The 16,977-nt window shown below is 41.5% G+C and overlaps 1 protein-coding gene across 1 annotated transcript; it reads right to left on the bottom strand.

Annotated features, from left to right (window-relative positions):
• Positions 1-14,705: 14,705 nt before the first annotated feature.
• LOC104116945 (protein C2-DOMAIN ABA-RELATED 7-like) lies at positions 14,706-15,996 on the bottom strand. The gene is made up of 3 exons (XM_009627906.4): positions 15,766-15,996; positions 15,392-15,487; positions 14,706-15,204 (listed from the first exon to the last, which is right to left on the bottom strand). The coding sequence occupies exons 1-3, from the start codon at positions 15,871-15,873 to the stop codon at positions 14,905-14,907; spliced, it is 504 nt and encodes a 167-aa protein (XP_009626201.1). The 5' UTR covers positions 15,874-15,996; the 3' UTR covers positions 14,706-14,904.
• Positions 15,997-16,977: the final 981 nt, after the last annotated feature.

The following is a 16,977-nucleotide window of genomic DNA, read 5'->3' as shown; positions in this document are numbered from 1 at the left end:
TATTCCCTCAAGCCAAAGTTAGACACAACACTTATCTCGCTCCGAAGGCCACTTAATTCTCACTCACAGCTTTTCCTTTGGAATTCACCTCCAAACCACTCGTATCTATTAAAAAATGACTCAATAATATCAAATATTGCTAAAGGAATCAATTATTTTTCATAAATTAAATTTCCCAAATTTTTCTTCCAAAAAGTTAAAAAATCGACCCTGGGCCCGCTTGGTCAAAACTCGAGGTTCGGACCAAAATCCTTTTACCCATTCATCCCCGAGCTCGAATATATAATTGGTTTTGGAATCCGACCTCAAATTGAGGTCTAAATAACCAAATTCCCGAAATTCCTAGTTTCTACCCTAACCCCTAATTCTACCATGAAAACTCTAGATTTTAGGTTGAAAATTCAAGAAATGTAATGGGTAATTGAAAGAAAATGGTTTAGAATCATTTACCAACAATTTGGGGAAGAAATGGCTCTTGAAAAATCGCCTCTCACCATTTGGTTTTTGAGAAAAATAAATTTTTGGCTAAAATCCCGTTTTTGGATTCTGTTAAGTGCTGGGAGACAGTGTTAATCGCGTTCGCGAGAGCACTGTCGCGTTCGCGAAGGGTAATGGCTGCCAAGCCTATGCATTCGCGAGACCCAGCTTGCGTTCGCGATGGTTACTCCCCCTGGCCTTCGCGTTCGCGAGGCATTGCCCGCATTCGCGATGAAGGAACGGCTGACTCCCCCTCCCCAATGCCTAACACTACGCGTTCGCGATGGGCTTGTCGCGTTCGCGAAGGGTAACGCCCCCTTCGCTTCGCGTTCGCGACCAAGCCTTCGCTTTCGCAAAGAAGAAATCTTCAACTACCCAGTTTACTCTTCGCGTACGCGAGAGTACCTTCGCGAACTCGAAGAAGGACATGCCAGAACACCTGTTGCAGCAAAATACCAGATTTCCAAAGTCCAAAACATCCCGTGGCCTATCCGAAACTCACTCGAGCCCTCGGAACTCCAAACCAAACATGCACATAAGTCTAAAAACATCATACAAACTTGCTCACGCGATCAAATCGCCAAAATAATACCTAGAACTACGAATTTAGCACTAAATCAAATGAAATTCTCAAGAACACTTTAAAATTTCTATTTTCTCAACTGGACGTCTGAATCACGTCAAAACAAATCCGTTTCTCACCAAATTTCACAGACAAGTCTTAAATATCATAATGAACCTATACCGGGCTCCGGAACCAGAATACAGACCCGACACTAACAATGCCAAACATCAATCAATTCTTAAAAATAATTAATTTTCAGACTTTTAATTTTCATCAAAAATTCATAACTCAAGCTAAGGACCTCCGAATTCGATTCCGGGCATACTCCCAAGTCCTATAATTCGATACGGACCTACTGAGACCATCAAAGCACGGATCCGGGACCGTTTACCAAAAATGTTGATTGAAGTCAACTAAAATCAACCTTTAAGGCAAAAATTCTTATTTTCATTAGTTTTCAACATAAAAGCTTTTCGGAAACCTGCCCGGACTGTGCACGCAAATTGAGGGGGGTAAAAATGAGATTTTTACGGCTTAAGAGCGCAGATTCGAGTTCTAAAATATAAGATGACCTTTTGGGTCATCACATTCTCCACCTCTAAAACAACCGTTCGTCCTCGAACGGACATTGAAAAGTACCTGGGCTGGTGAAAAGGTGGGGATATCTACTCCGCATATCGGACTCGGACTCCCAAGTAGCTGAAGGGTAACTCTTTGATCTCAACTGGCGAACTTGCCGGGCTAGAATTGCCACCGGCTCCTCCTCGTAAGTCAAATCCTTGTCCAACTGGACAAAGCTGAAATCTAACACATGGGACGGATCGCCGTGATACTTTCGAAGCATGGACACATGGAATACCGGATGAACAACTACTAAACTAGGTGGAAACGCAAGCCTGTAAGCCACATCTCCCACTCTCTCCAGAATCTCAAAAGGTCCGATATACCTAGGGCTCAACTTGCCCTTCTTTCCGAACCTCATTACACCCTTCGTGGGTGATACCCGTAGTAACACTCTCTCTCCGACCATGAATGCAACATCACGAACTCTACGGTTGGCATAACTCTTTTGCTTGGACTGAGCTGTGCGAAGTCGATCCTGTATAATCTTGACCTTGTCCAAGGCCTCCTGAACTAAATCTGTACCCAATAACCGAGCCTCCCCCGGCTCAAACCACCCAACTGGCGACCTACACCGTCTACCATATAATGCCTCATAGGGAGCCATATGAATGTTCGACTGGTAGATGTTATTGTAGGCAAACTCTGCTAATGGAAAAAACTGATCCCAAGAACCTCCAAAGTCAATAATACAGGCGCAGAGCATATCCTCCAAGATCTCAATAGTACGCTCGGACTGTCCGTCCGTCTGAGGATGGAATGCTGTGCTCAACTCAACCCGCATACCTAACTCACGCTGTACTACCCTCCAAAAGTGCGAGGTAAACTGCGTACCTCGATCAGAAATGATAGACACGGGCACACCGTGAAGACGGATGATCTCATGAATGTAAATTTCTGCCAACTGCCCTGAAGGATAGGTAACTGCACTAACAATGCCAAACATCAAACAATTCTTAAAAATAATTAATTTTCAGACTTTTATTTTTTATCAAAAATTCATAACTCAAGCTAGGGACCTCCGAATTCGATTCTGGGCATACTCCCAGGTCCCATAATTCGATCCGGACCTACCGGGAACGTCAAAGCATGGATCTGGGCCCATTTACCAAAAATGTTGACCGAAGTCAACTAAAATTAACTTTTAAGGCAAAAATTCTTATTTTCATTAGTTTTGAACATAAAAGCTTTCCAGAAACCTGCCCAGACTACGCACGTAGATCGAGGAGGATAAAAATAAGATTTTTACAGCTTAAGAGCGCATATTCGAGTTCTAAAATGTAAGATGACCTTTTGGGTCATTACATGAACTTCCTAGATCTACTAGAACACGTTTGATTTTAAAGTCTAACACATTTAAAGAAATTACTAGTGTGTCATTGTGTGGTAGCAGCAATCCGCTTGCGTCCTCTTCCGTGAAAGTGATGTCATCTTCGGCAACTTCCCGGAGTCTCTTGCTATAGGTTATTGATACTTTTCTAATTGTTTGGTGCCGAGAAGGTGACCCCATTGGTCTCGTTCCCTCCGAAGATCATTTGATCGTTTGGCGCAGGGGATCTTCCCTTGCTTTCGAGGGTTCCCCGTTATCCTGGTTACGACCGTAGTTGTTCTTGGCCTGGTCACTTAAGAATTCTTCGAGATGCCAATTCTTCAATAGTGTCACCACTTCTTCCCAGAGATGTCAGCAGTCCCCAGTCCGCTAGCCATTTGTCCTATGGTATTTACACCACAAGTTAGGATCCTTCTGGCTGGGATCGGATCTCATTGGCTTCGGGAATCGTGCTTCTTTGATGTTTCTCATAGCCGATGCCAACTTTACTACACTAACATTGAAATTATATTCTGGAAGCCTGGGTAAGAAGGATCCCGCATACCTGACGCTTCTTTGTCCTGTAATGATCTATTGTTCCGACCGCGATTAGTCCTTCTGTCGGTAGCAAACTTGTTTGCTGACCAGAAGCCTCTGTCGCGACCTTCATTCCGTTCGTAGGGTAAAAATCGACCCTCGAAGACCGTCTGTCTGTATCGATATCATCTTTTGGTTTTTCTTTATTCTTCTGCCATCCTTTTGCCGATGATGGGAAGCCAACCTGATCATCTTCTATCCTTATCTTTGACACGTACCAGTTGTGGACATCCGCCTAAGTTGTTGCTTGGAAATCAAGTAAGCTTTCCTTCAATTTCTGGGAAGCGTCTGAACTTCTAGGATTCAGTCCCTTGGTCAATGCTTCAACCGCCCATTCATCTGGAACAGCCGGGAGCGACATCCTCTCCTTTTGCAACTGGTTAACGAATTCTCGTAGCAACTCGGATTCTCCTTATGCAATTCGTAATATATCGGCCTTTCGGACCTGCACCTTTTTGGCCCCAGCATGAGCCTTAATAAAAGAATCTGCGAGCATCTCAAAGGAATCTATGGAATTCTCGAGTAACATTGAATACCACGTCAATTCTCCCCACGTAAGAGTCTCTCCAAATTTCTTCAGCAAAACAGATTCAATCTCGTGAGGAGCTAAATCAGTCCCCTTCACCGCCGTTGTATAGGTGGTAATATGCTCCTGAGGGTCTGAAGTTTCATCATACTTTAGCACGTCGGACATTTTAAACCGCTTTGGGATTAATTCTGGTGCTACGCTTGATTTGTACGGCAATTGAGTATACTTTTTTGAGTCAGGTCCTTTCAGCACCGGTGGTGCACCTGGGATTTGGTCCATGCAAGCGTTCACTTCTCTCATAAACCGTAAGAGTTCATTCTTGAAGGGATCATTTTCGTTATTGGGGCCAGATCCGCTCCCCCGGCTCCATCGGAACCAACTCTGTCGTGGACCGGCGTGGCATCGTTCCCCTCATTGCGGCTCAAGATGAGGCTGGTCTCCTTGAACCTCAGGATTGTGTGTGTTGTTAACACCATTATCTGCCATTTATTCTGTTCTAACTATCCCTCGCCTTAGATTCCACGTGTCATACTCTTAAACGGCCACTTAGCATAGCGTATTTTACTGTATACAGACCTCTTTGGAAAGGAAAAAAAAAGGTTTGGGGGTTTGAGGGGGAGAGGCATAAAGAAAGAATAAAAAATTGATAGATCTCTTTGCACTAATTTAACTGTCCTAATTTGACTTCTATAGTAAAATTCATTCATTTTACGAATAGATTATGGTATTTGTTGTATTTGGTAGTGTGTACGGGTAAAATCAGGGATAATGTTATCATCAAATTTTGATAAAGAAACGAGAGGGAAGCATGATCTAACGCAACCTCGAGTGAGGCCGAAGGGTTCCTCGTTACTAAAACCGGAGAGGACGGACTGCACACCCGGGATCGGGTACAACTGAACATCGGAACCAGGTAGAATAAAGTTTTGGGACCAAGTAAAGAGAGAAACGGTTTAGTACGATGAATAGGGAGGCATGATATACGCCCTCAACCAGATATTACGGCGCAAATCCCATCCAATAATAACGGCAGATCGACATTTATCGAGAAAAGAAGATACTTGCCTTATTTAGACTTGAACTATGATTGAAATTCTCCTACTATATAAAGGGGAGAACTTTTTCATTTTAAATCATTGTTGACATGCATATCAAAGCAATACAAGTTCATTTTTTTCTTCTAGCTATTATTCAAAGTGTTCTTCAGTTAATCTCTTCTTTAATTGAAACTGATCTCATATCGAGGGCTCGATCAGAACGAGTTTTCAGTGTTCAACTTAAAACTAGGCTTGATCGTTCCATTGTGATTGGTTTGATCGTTTATTCTCTTTTTAATTTAATTATTTGTTGTTATTAGGTCATTCGCATTAAATTAAATGACGTGTCCTTTAAATCGCGTACAAATTTAATTGTTACTTATTTTTAAGGGTAAATAGTTTGGCGCCCACCGTGGGGCAAAGGATACTAGTGGTGATTTAATATGAATCTCCATAACGCGCCCTATTTTACACTTGTTCTTTAAGTTTGATTTCAGGTTAACCTAAGGATGTCAAATTCTCAGTCTGCTAACATGAACGTTGATGCCGAGTCGGGCCACCATGGTGAAAACAATAATGTGGTACCTAGGAATGGCGTGCCCCCTGTTGATCCCAATGGTGTCCCAGTCACGGACCTGGTCGACGCTAACTCACAGGTTTCCATCAACATCAATCTGCCAACTGACCTCAAAAACAGCATTCACGAGGCACCTCGCCCATCATCTCGAAAATCACACGAAGAGGAAGGTGATGGGTTTAACTTGCGATTGATTTTTAAAATGTTGCAAGCTCAGCAAGCAGCAATAGCACAGTTGCATACCCAAAGCCACATCCCTAACAGGATCGAGCCCGAGCGGGTCAAGGAAAACACTCAAAGGGATGAACAAACTTCTTTCATAACCAAATTTGGCACCTAATGTTATAACATGATGTCGTTAGGGCTAAAGAACGCCGGTGCCACGTACCAACACCTAGTTAATTGGATGTTCGAAGAATAAATAGGGAACTCAATGGAGGTTTATATTGACAATATGTTAGTTAAGTCCCTTCGAGCAGAGGTCCATTTGAAACAATTAATAAAAACCTTCGATATATTAAGGAAGTACAACATGAAGCTAAACTCGGAGAAGTGTGCTTTCAGGGTCAGCTCAAGCAAGTTCCTCGGGTTCATGGTGTCTAATCGAAGAATAGAGATCTACCTAACAATATAAAAGCTATAGAAGATATCATCGTAGTTGACAATGTTAAAGCAGTACAAAGATTGACCAGGAAGATAGCCGCATTGGGCCGGTTTATTTCGAGAGCGTCAGATAAGAGCCATTAATTTTTCTCATTATTGAAAAAGAATAACGACTTCTCCTGGATCCCGTAGTGCCAACGAGATTTATAAGAGCTGAAGCGATACCTATCGAGCCCTCCCTTGCTGCACACTCCGAAGGCGGACAAACAAATATACCTCTACTTGGCAGTTTCCGAGGTAGCGGTAAGTGGCGTCCTGGTCCGGGAAGAAGAAGGTACGCAATTTCCTATTTATTATGTTAGTAGAACCCTATGCGATGCTGAAACAAGGTATCCACCCTTATTAAGAGCGTCTAGAAAATTAAAATTGTACTTTCAATATCACCCCATATGTGTCGTGACCTCGTACCCAGTGAGGAATGTTATGTACAAACCCGAGCTCTCGGGCCAGTTGGCCAAATGGGCTGTAGAAATTAGCGAGTACGATATCGAGTACAAATCCCAAACCACCATAAAATCACAGATTTTGGCAGACTTCGTGGCCGACTTTACGCCGGCCTTGATCCCTGAAGTTGAGAAGGAATTACTGTTCACTTCGGGGACTAGCTCGGGGATCTGAACCCTATTCACGGATAGTGCTTCCAACGTGAAGGGGTCAAGGTTGGGCATCGTATTAAAACCACTCACGGGTAATGTAATAAGGAAGTCTATTAGAAGTGTAAAATTGACTAACAATAAAGCCAAATATAAGGCTATCATTGTAGGTCTAGAACTGGCTAAGAGCCTGGGGCCGAGGTGATCGGGCCAAATATGACTCCCTTCTTGCCTTCAACCAAGTCCACGGGACGTTTGAAGTAAAAGAGGAACGGATGTGGAGATACTTGGATAAGTTGCAGGTGACATATTCGACTCTGGAGCAGTAGTACAGTTGATGAACTCGCTGGAAGAAGAATGTCACGCCAAAATGAACTCGACAAGCTTGACTTGGGACTGGAGGAACAAATACATAGACTACCTGGAGAAAGGAAAATTGCCATCGGATCCCAATGAGTCAAGGGCCTTACGTACTAAAGCTACCAGGTTTAGCTTGGTCGAGGGAAAATTGTACAGAAAATCCTTTTTCGGGCCACTAGCTAGGTGCTTGGGTCCGGTGGAGACCGACTATTCCATAAGAGAAGTACACGAGGGTACTTGTGGAAACCATTCGAGAGCAGAATCTCTAGTTTGGAAATTGATCAGAGCCAGTTATTACTGGAACGAGATCGAGAAGGATGTGAAAGACTTTGTTCGAAAATGTAATGAATGCCAAAGACATGCCTCAATGATTTATTAACCAGGGGAAATGCTTTACCCGTTCCTATCGCCTTGGCCGTTTATGAAATAGGGGATGGACATCATCGGTCCATTGCCATGGGCACCCGGTAAATCCCAATACATACTACTCATGACCGATTATTTCTCCAAGTAGGTCAAAGCACAAGCATTCGAAAAGGTTTGGAAGAAAGAGGTCATCAACTTCATCTAGAATCATATAATATGCCGATTAGGGATACCAGCCGAGATCGTTTGCGACAAAGGGAAGCAGTTTGTCTACAGCAAGGTAAGTAAGTTTCTCGAAGACCACAAAATTAAAAAGTCCTTGTCAACACCTTATCACCCTAGTGGGAACAGTCAAGCGAAGTCAACAAACAAAACTATACTCCAAAACTGAAAGAAGAGATTGACCTATTGAAGGGAAAGTGGAAATAAATCATGCCCGAAGTCTTGTGGGCATATCAAACAACTTCAAAGTCAAGCACTAGTGCGACCCCATTGTCTTTAGTATACGGCGCGTAAGCTCTGATCCTGGTTGAATTAGGGGAATCAAGCCTAAGTTTCTAGTAAGCTACCGAGATGTCAAATGACGAGGTCATGGTCGCGAGCTTGGACTTATCGGACGAAAGGCGAAAAGTCGCCCTGGTTCGGTTAGCTGCCCAAAAGCAGCGAATGGGGAGATACTACAACCGAAGGGCTAACCTCTAACATTTCCAAGTCAGGGACTTGGTATTAAGGAAAGTTACGCTACACACAAAGAATCCAAGCGATGGGAAACTAGGCCCAAACTGGGAAGGTCTGTATAGAGTTGTTGGTATAACCGGGAAAGGTTCATATAAGCTCAAGTTAGAGAAGCGTATATAGCAACCGAAAAACTAGAATGTGGCAGACTTTAAGCGGTACAACTGATAAGGCACGAACATAATTTCCTTTTGAAATTTGTTATGCTTTTGACTAACTCATGCAGGTATTCGGTCGAGGATAAATTTGACAATTTTGTCTGAAAGCACATATTGTACTCTTTAACCCCTGGACCGGTTTTTACCGAAGTGGGTTTTATCGTAAAGTTTTTAATGAGGTAATAGTAAACTGTGCTACCTTAGTTTTGAAGACCGGCCTGAGGCCGAAATTGCTGACCACCTGTACTGGACCGATAGTATTCAAGCCCTCACGAGCTCAGTCTCAAATACTAGGGGAGCCATTACACCCTAAGTTAGGATCCTTAGAAGGCATTCTTATTTGATATTAAAAGCAAAGGCTTGAGTATTAGAATTCATTGTAAGTGTCAAATGGTCAAACGAGCCATACCCGTGTAGCTTATTCTTTCCATAGAAGAAAGCTTGTGCGCCTTCGATCATGTACTCTACATACAAAGTAATGAAAGAAATATACCCTCTATATTTCATCACTTCGCATTTGCACCATCTATATATTCGTTAAGTTATTTAGAACAAATATTAGGTCCAAAAGCATAGAGTCCACGGGCCTCCCCGAGTCGGGGACTATTGTCCGATAATAAGATCGGAAAGCTTGGACTATTGAATCCCAGAGGCACCGAGTATATTAGGTAGGGCCCAAACATGAAAGCTACGGCCAACTTAAAATGGCTCGGAGACGTCTAAGTCTGTACTTAGAAAGTAAGGTCCTTACACATGATTAAACCCTATTTAAAAAGGCCACTCTCGGAAAAACACCATCGTGTCTAATTGAAACATTCAAGCATCATTAAGTCTTCATTTTTATCAGATATTCCGAAGCCTAAGCAACTCACAGTTGTTAGCGCAGTTGAGGCCTCGTCTAGGCTTTGGGAAAACGAGCACACTAAATTATGTCAAATTTTATGCTAAGGCATTAATAACATTCTTCAAATAAAGAGTCACAAACGGATACTGAAAATTAAAAGTCACAGTATAGCCGAAGGGAAAAAATTATATATTCTAAAAATATTTACAAAGGCACGGTAAAACAGCCAAAATATGTGTACAAAAGAAAACAAAAAATAGACTAAGGTGCGTCCGCCTAGTCTTCACCAGAGCCCGATTCACTACCGGAACCCTCAGGCTCATATATCTCTTTAGCCTCGGCCTCTAGCCTCTTAGCCTCTTCAATATCGGCCGATAGATCTAACCCCCGGGCGTGAATCTCCTCGAGGGTCTCCCTCCGTAATAGCCACTTTATATATGCGGCCATTGTTATTAAGCGGCCTCGGTATTCTCCATGTCGTTATTGTATTAGGCCAGCATATCCTCAACTTTGGAGGAATCAGTTGAAGTTGCCTCTAACTTGGAGTTCAACGCGGTATACTCCCGGCCGAGGGTGTCCCGTTCTGAGATGGCCAAACCCATTTATGCTCAGAGCTTATCATTCAACCGAGACCATTTGTCTTCCTTATCCTTAATCACCCTGAGCTGGTCCTTGACCGATGCCAACTCCTCTTTGGTAGCCTCCTTTTTCGAGGCCAAAAGATCTATCCTACTCCTCAACGCCTCGACCAAAGCTTTGAGCTCGTTCATCTCATCCCGGAGCTGGTCGAACACATCTATCTTCTCTTGGACCTGATAGGTTGCGGCGTTAGCTACTACGCCTAACCTCTCGTTATTAATCTCAAATATACTTACCTTCTCGACCAGTACAACATGCTCCCATTTCGCCGACGAGGCCTCTTTTTGAGATTTTTCCAACTCATCTTAGAGAATGGGGAGGTCTTTGAGGGCCTCGTCTCTTTTCTCGCTAAGAGCTTTTTACATGTCCTTCTGCCGGCCCTGATCCTTGAGATCGAACTCGAGCCAGCTCACCTCCATCCGAGACCTATGAAAGCTTTCATGATGAAGCACCGAGGCCCGAGAAACAAATTGATGAGATCATGAAGATACACTAAGGTTAAATAAGCTACACGAAGGACATAAAGAAAGATAAGCATACCCGGTTCTGCGCCTGTTTTGCCTTGTTGAAGAGGCTCGATGCGCTCACCTCGTTCATCTTCGCTTGATCCTCTTCGGTCACCAAGAAGTGAAGATAGCTGGCAATGCCAACCGGTCTGGATAGCACTTGGGTATCCACCGGGATAGTAAACACGACCGTTCTTTTGCGATCGGGATCCATGCTCAGGGCAGAGAATTACTTCACCAGCTTCGGGCTCAAACGCGTCCTGCCTGACTCCGACGACACATCATTTTTCGGGATCTCTAGGTGACCAAATATTGGAGTAATCCTCCAATGCACCGATGTCCACGCCCTCAAAGAACAGAATGAGGGCCTCGTTTGCAGCCCGTGATGTCTCGTTAGGTTTCTCTTTGATGGCTTGAGCCTCGTCAAATAAAGTCTTTGTGTGAGATGGCTACTCAATGATGTCAATGACACCAGCGGCTTCTCTTGGAGCAGGAGTAGCTTCTCGGGAGACCATAGCCATTGGCTTTCCTTTGGGCTCCTGAGCCAAAGGGGGTTCGACCTCCCGGTTACTTTCCCCTGATGCCGCCCGTGCTTCTTCATCAACAACCAGCCTATGGGCGACGAACTCTAAGTCATCATCTTTAGGGTAGTCCCTGAGCCGGTAAAGGGATTTGGGGTCCGATACCCTAGCCCGGGTACTTTTCTTGTTGCTCTTTCGAACCCGGACCTCTACCCTCTTCTTCTTGGCCTCGGAGTCCGCGTCCGCGTCCAGGGAACTGGAAGGCTTTCTTTTTCTTTTCTTTTTCTCTTATTTCTTCACAGCAGCCTCAGGTTGTCCCGAAGCAGAGAGTTTATCGGGTGAGGCTGAAGCCTCGTCCCTGTCTACTACCCGGAGTTTGGTGGTCTTGGGCAAACCTATGAAAGGAAGAGAGGGACTTAGTGAAAATGACAGTTGAATATAAAAGGAAACTTGATCAGGGGGGAACAATCACCATGGGAATGGGCCTCCCACTTGCCCTTCGAGAGTTTGCGCCATTCACGCTTGAAGTACGATAGTTGTTTGCAGATCCCCTCAACTCACTCTTTGATGTGGGGAACAGCGTTAGGGACTCAGGCAACCGTTGCACTATGGTAGAACTAGGCGATGAGAAAGAAGAACAAAAATCTAAAAGGAATTCTAAATACTTAAAAAGGAGAGGAACTTACGAGCTAGGTTCCACTTTTCAAGGATGGCAGGAACTCGGGGAGAATGAAATCCTCGATTTTCACCCGAACGAATCTCCCCTGCCAGCCTCGATCCCTATCTTCGTCAATGTTCGAGAATGGAGCTTTCTTTGTCCAACGAACAAACTTGATTAATCCCCCTCGAAAGATTTGGGGATTTTAGAGAAGAAGAAGATGGTCGATGGTAAATCGGGGTGCCTTAGTGTTATTGACGAAGTGGCGGAGGAGGATCACAAACCTCCAAAAGGGCGGGTGAATCTGCCCAAGGCAGACCTCGTACCTTTTGCAAAAGTCGAGGACTATAGTATCCACCGGGTCAAGTATGAAGGGGTATGTGTAAACACTTAGATACCCCTCCACATGTTTAGGGACGTCCTTTTCATGACCAGGGACGACCACTTCTTTTTCCTCCCACTTGCAGTCCTCCCAAACTGTAGGGAGTGTGTCATCGGTGATGGAGCATATGTACCTCCACGCCTCCTCGCCTTGATCCCCTTGCCTGGATGTTTTTTTGACCTTGAAGTCGTTTTCTATAGAACAATCTCCTAAGGTGAAATTCTTTAGAGGAGGTTCCGGGTCCACTTCAGGTACGACCACCTCAGCATCCATGGCCCAGTTAGAAGTTGAAGGCACGGTCTGTTGGTGCACAGATTTCGAAGTCTTTGCCATCGAATTCTTAAAAATATGAATGTATGATAGTGGGTATGAAGGTTTTAAGGTCAAACTTGAAGATTCAAGGATAAAGTATGAAGATTTGAAGATGGGAAGATGAATATATGAGGATATGAATAACAGTGTATGAAGATTTGAACGGGGTTAAGAGCAAGTGAAAAGTTCAGGGGTAAATTAAGAAGTTCTGGAATCGGAAAGTAAAAAAGTAAAAAAAGGACCAAAGCTTTTATGGGAAAGAGGTAAATAATGCGTGACATTTCGCATTTCAGGACGGTCAATCGGCGGCTGACACGTGTCTGAAGTCAGAACGACACGAATGCTGGGACGTTTCTTTGACCCATCGACCCGATTGCAGCGTACGGAGAGGGGAGCAGGACCAATTAATCACTTCTCGTCGCTTCGATAAATCTGCTCTCCAAAAAGTGAGGGAACTATTTGTGTACGGGTAAAATCAGGGATAATGTTATCCTCGACTTTCCGATAAATAGACGAGAGGGAAGCATGATCTGATGCAATCTCGAGTGAGGCCGAAAGGTTCCTCATTTCTGAAACCGGAGGGGACAGACTGCACACCTGGGATAGGGTACGGCTGAACATCACATCCGAGTAGAATGAAGTTCGGGGACCAAGGAAAAAGAGAAACAGTTTAGCACGATGAGAAGGAAGCCGTGATATCCGCCCTCAATTGGATATTACGGCACAAATCTCATTCAATAACAACGGCAAATTGATATTTACCGAAAAAAGAAGATTCTTGCCTTATTTAGACTTGTATTAGGATTGAAATTATACTACTATATAAAGGGGAGAACTTTTTCATTTTAAACCATTGTTGAAACGCATATCAAAGCAATAAAAGTTTATTTTTGTCTTTTAGCTGTTATTCAAATTGTTCTTTAGTAACTCTCTTCTTTAAGTGCAACTCAGCTCATATCGAGGGCTCAATTGGAACTTCAATGTTCAACTTAAAACGAGGCTTGATTGTTCCATCGCGATTGGTTTGATCGTTTATTCTCTCTTTAATTTACTTATTTGTTGTTCTTAGGTCATTTGTATTAAATTAAATCATGTATTTTTTAATCCGCGTACAAATTTAATTATTACTCATTTTTAAGGGTAAAAAGGTAGTTTGCAAGTAAACTTTAAGCATGCGGATTGAATTGTTTGAGATTCGAATTTCACTTGCAAAAAAGTTTTAAGTTTTTTGTTTGAGTTTGTTTTAGCGAAATTTGTCGGGAAAAAAATTTCAAAGTTTAGTTTTTGAATTCAAGTTGTATCTTGAACGTGTATTACTATAAGTTTTTTTTTTGTCGTGAAATTTTTACTATATTACAGCATATCTCAATAAGTCCGAGGATGCAAAATCTCAAGTGACCCTGTGTAAAAGCAAAAATAGAAAATTTAGCTAATTATGAACTAGCATATTCCGTCATTTAAAGAATATATACGATATTAATATCTTCAAAAGAACTCATCAACATCCAGATATATTCACAAGTAGCCTCTACCTTGAGATTTCCATCTTTTGTGTGATGTGCACAACATATTTTGGTCTCACAAGATGTGAACTTATGATCGACCATTCTGTAGATCTCTCTCCGAATCTTCAAATATTTCCCACAAATTCTCAACATCCATAATTTTCTTTTTATGTAAAAACCTACAACTTTCCAAACAAAACACTACCAATTTTGTTTTCCATTTTCAACTTTAAATAATTGCTTTCCAAAAAAAAAAAAAAAATTGCATTCCAACTTCAAAAAATCATGGAAGGCCTTGTGCGATAATCCACCACGAATCAAGCCCAAACGCTAACATTAGTATTCCATTTAATACTTTTTTTTGGTTTAAATATCTGATATAAAGAACTTATTAACATGATTAATTTGAATTTACATTGGGTCATTTAAGTAGAAGCGTTACCAGGGTTTTCTCGATTCTCAAAATTGAGAGTCGAGAGATCTCATCTATTATACCAAATACTTTGATGATCATTGAATACTCAATAACTAGTTCATTGTATTTTCAACCTGCAAGGTTTAGGATAGGGGAGAAAGGTTATTATCATAAAAGTGGCCATTAGATAAAAGTGGCCATCTGAATTCTGATAGATCTTGGTAAGCTCTAGGGAATCCATCCTTAAGAGTCAATTTCATGGTCCAATTACTAATCACTTTCAGAAACAACCATTTTTATTACAACAAAACTAGGATGACCCTGTTACAGTTTAAATTACATAAAATTAGGATTACATTAAATTCCATTGTCTGACAAAGTAATTTTATTACAACAAAATTAGGATGGTCCTGTATTTATTACATAAAGCCTAGCAAATCCCAACTAAGATTTGCACATTTATCAATTAGAATGACCTAATAAAAGGCTCATTCCAAGACTTGCACATAACCAAGTAACCAACTACTAAGCAAGATTATGGGAAGAATGCATCATCAGAGATCCTTTTAGGGATCACCTCAATTTGCACTTTTACTTCACCACATTCCACATTTTGCAGCATAAGGGTCATGTCTTGTATCATTTTACCATTTTCCCATATAATGCAGCTTTCTTTAGCCAGGCAATTGTCTCTGTTTGGCTGAACTCTGTCAACTTCGACGCCATTCGGAAGGCATTGATTGCTCATATTCAAAGCTTCCAGATATGGTTTGATGTCTATCTCTGCTTCCCCAATTTTGTCATCTTTACTAAATGTATCTTTGTCATACACAGTCTGAAATAACACCATCCTCATATTAGAAATTGAATTAGTGTATCTACGCGTAAAAGCACATACTTTATCAGGTATCTTAGGCCCAGTTAACTTTTCAACCTTACAAGATCACTTTCGATCTAAGTCAAACCTTTTATAACAGGAGTGGCAAATAACATATGAAGAAGAAATGATAGAGAATACTTACTAAAACAACTGGAACATTTGGATATTTCAGTGCAAGTGTCAATTCATCATTCCAAACAGGGTTGCAGTTGTTCTTCTTACAACTAGTCTTCACTCGCTGTTAGATAATTGCAGAACATCAGTACTCAATCAATCAGAGGCGAATATAGAATTCTAGCTATGTGTTCATAACCCAGTACTTCCAACACGAAGTATAAATATATACTGATGTAAAAACCTACTGAAATCATAACAAATATAAGATCTGCACCCATATTTTTAACAATACAACGAGTTCAGCACAAGGTCGAACAATCCTTGATCCGCCTTTGTCGATCACAAGTCATAACCGATACCTAACATGTCAAAGAGCAGAAATCATGAATTAACATATACCTGTTCACCCATGGTGACAACAACATAAGGATCACTGTGAAATGTATCTTTGAGTGGCAGATTAGTGCCTCTCTGCACTCTTATTTTAAGAAGTCCCAACATCTCCATTTCCTTTCTTTTCTTTTTTTCTAATGGAAATCCTTGCAATTTTGACTTAACTGGTTTGTGTGTTACAACAATATATATATATATATTAAGGTGGAAGATACAAGAATGAGAATAGGACCTCCACTTATACCATGACCTTGTCTTGATTTTTGTGTTTTTATGCTTTTTTATCACTTCAGAATAATTTTAGTACCTAAGAATATCTTGATAAAGAAAATGGAAACAGGAACTTATAATCTCATCGGTTCATTCTTTATTAAAGAATCGGTCACTTTCTACACGTATTCTAAGAGAATCCAGTAACTCTCTACACTTCTCTTGAGATTTGGCCTGGTCAGCTTTATTCCTATGCTACCACCGCCCTCTTTATTATTCCCATAACCTTTAGTGAAGGGGATTGATCTCCTTTCACACAGTGTAAAAGAGTAAAACCAATATTCTTTTGTATATAAATAAACTATTGAATCCCATGACATAGCTGTTCCTTTGGTGTGACATTTTTACATTTATTTGCGTTGCTTTATTTAAAATGATGGAGTAGCAACAAGATTTAAAGTATTGATTGAAAATTGCTTCTCTTCTTTTTTTTATTAACTATAGAAGGCTTTAGCTAGCTAGCTTGAAAACAGAAAATAAAATTATGATGCCGAAAATATATCAACTAAACGATTTGCCGCAGAAGTAAATTGTGCAGTAGTGATTTTAGTTCGTTCACCACTAACAATATTTAGCAACAGTGTTTTTCTAAACTTGACACAACTCTTGTTTTGTTTTCTAATACAGTATTTGTACTAAGAACTAGAAAGATATAGAAACATGTATTAAGTTACGTAGCTTCTTCTTCTGTCTTCTAGCCTTCTTGTATGAGAGTCTTGAGATCTTGTAATCTTATTTTTGAATAAGACGTTGCAGATTGACCATTGATTGAGGCAAGAATATTTTAAGAGATTTGATCCAAGGGTTGCCTCTGAATCCCCCTTACAGGATGGGCTGGATTCAATGATCTATTTCCTATTCGCGTTCCTGATTAAAGGTGTGATTTGCGACTTGGCTTGATTAATCAATCACCAGAATCTTCTGATTCCTTTTTCCATAATTCTCCTT

This window comes from Nicotiana tomentosiformis, chromosome 4 (assembly GCF_000390325.3).
Source record: "Nicotiana tomentosiformis chromosome 4, ASM39032v3, whole genome shotgun sequence".
Classification (NCBI taxonomy): Eukaryota; Viridiplantae; Streptophyta; class Magnoliopsida; order Solanales; family Solanaceae; genus Nicotiana; species Nicotiana tomentosiformis.
This window is presented reverse-complemented; position numbering and strand designations above follow the sequence as displayed.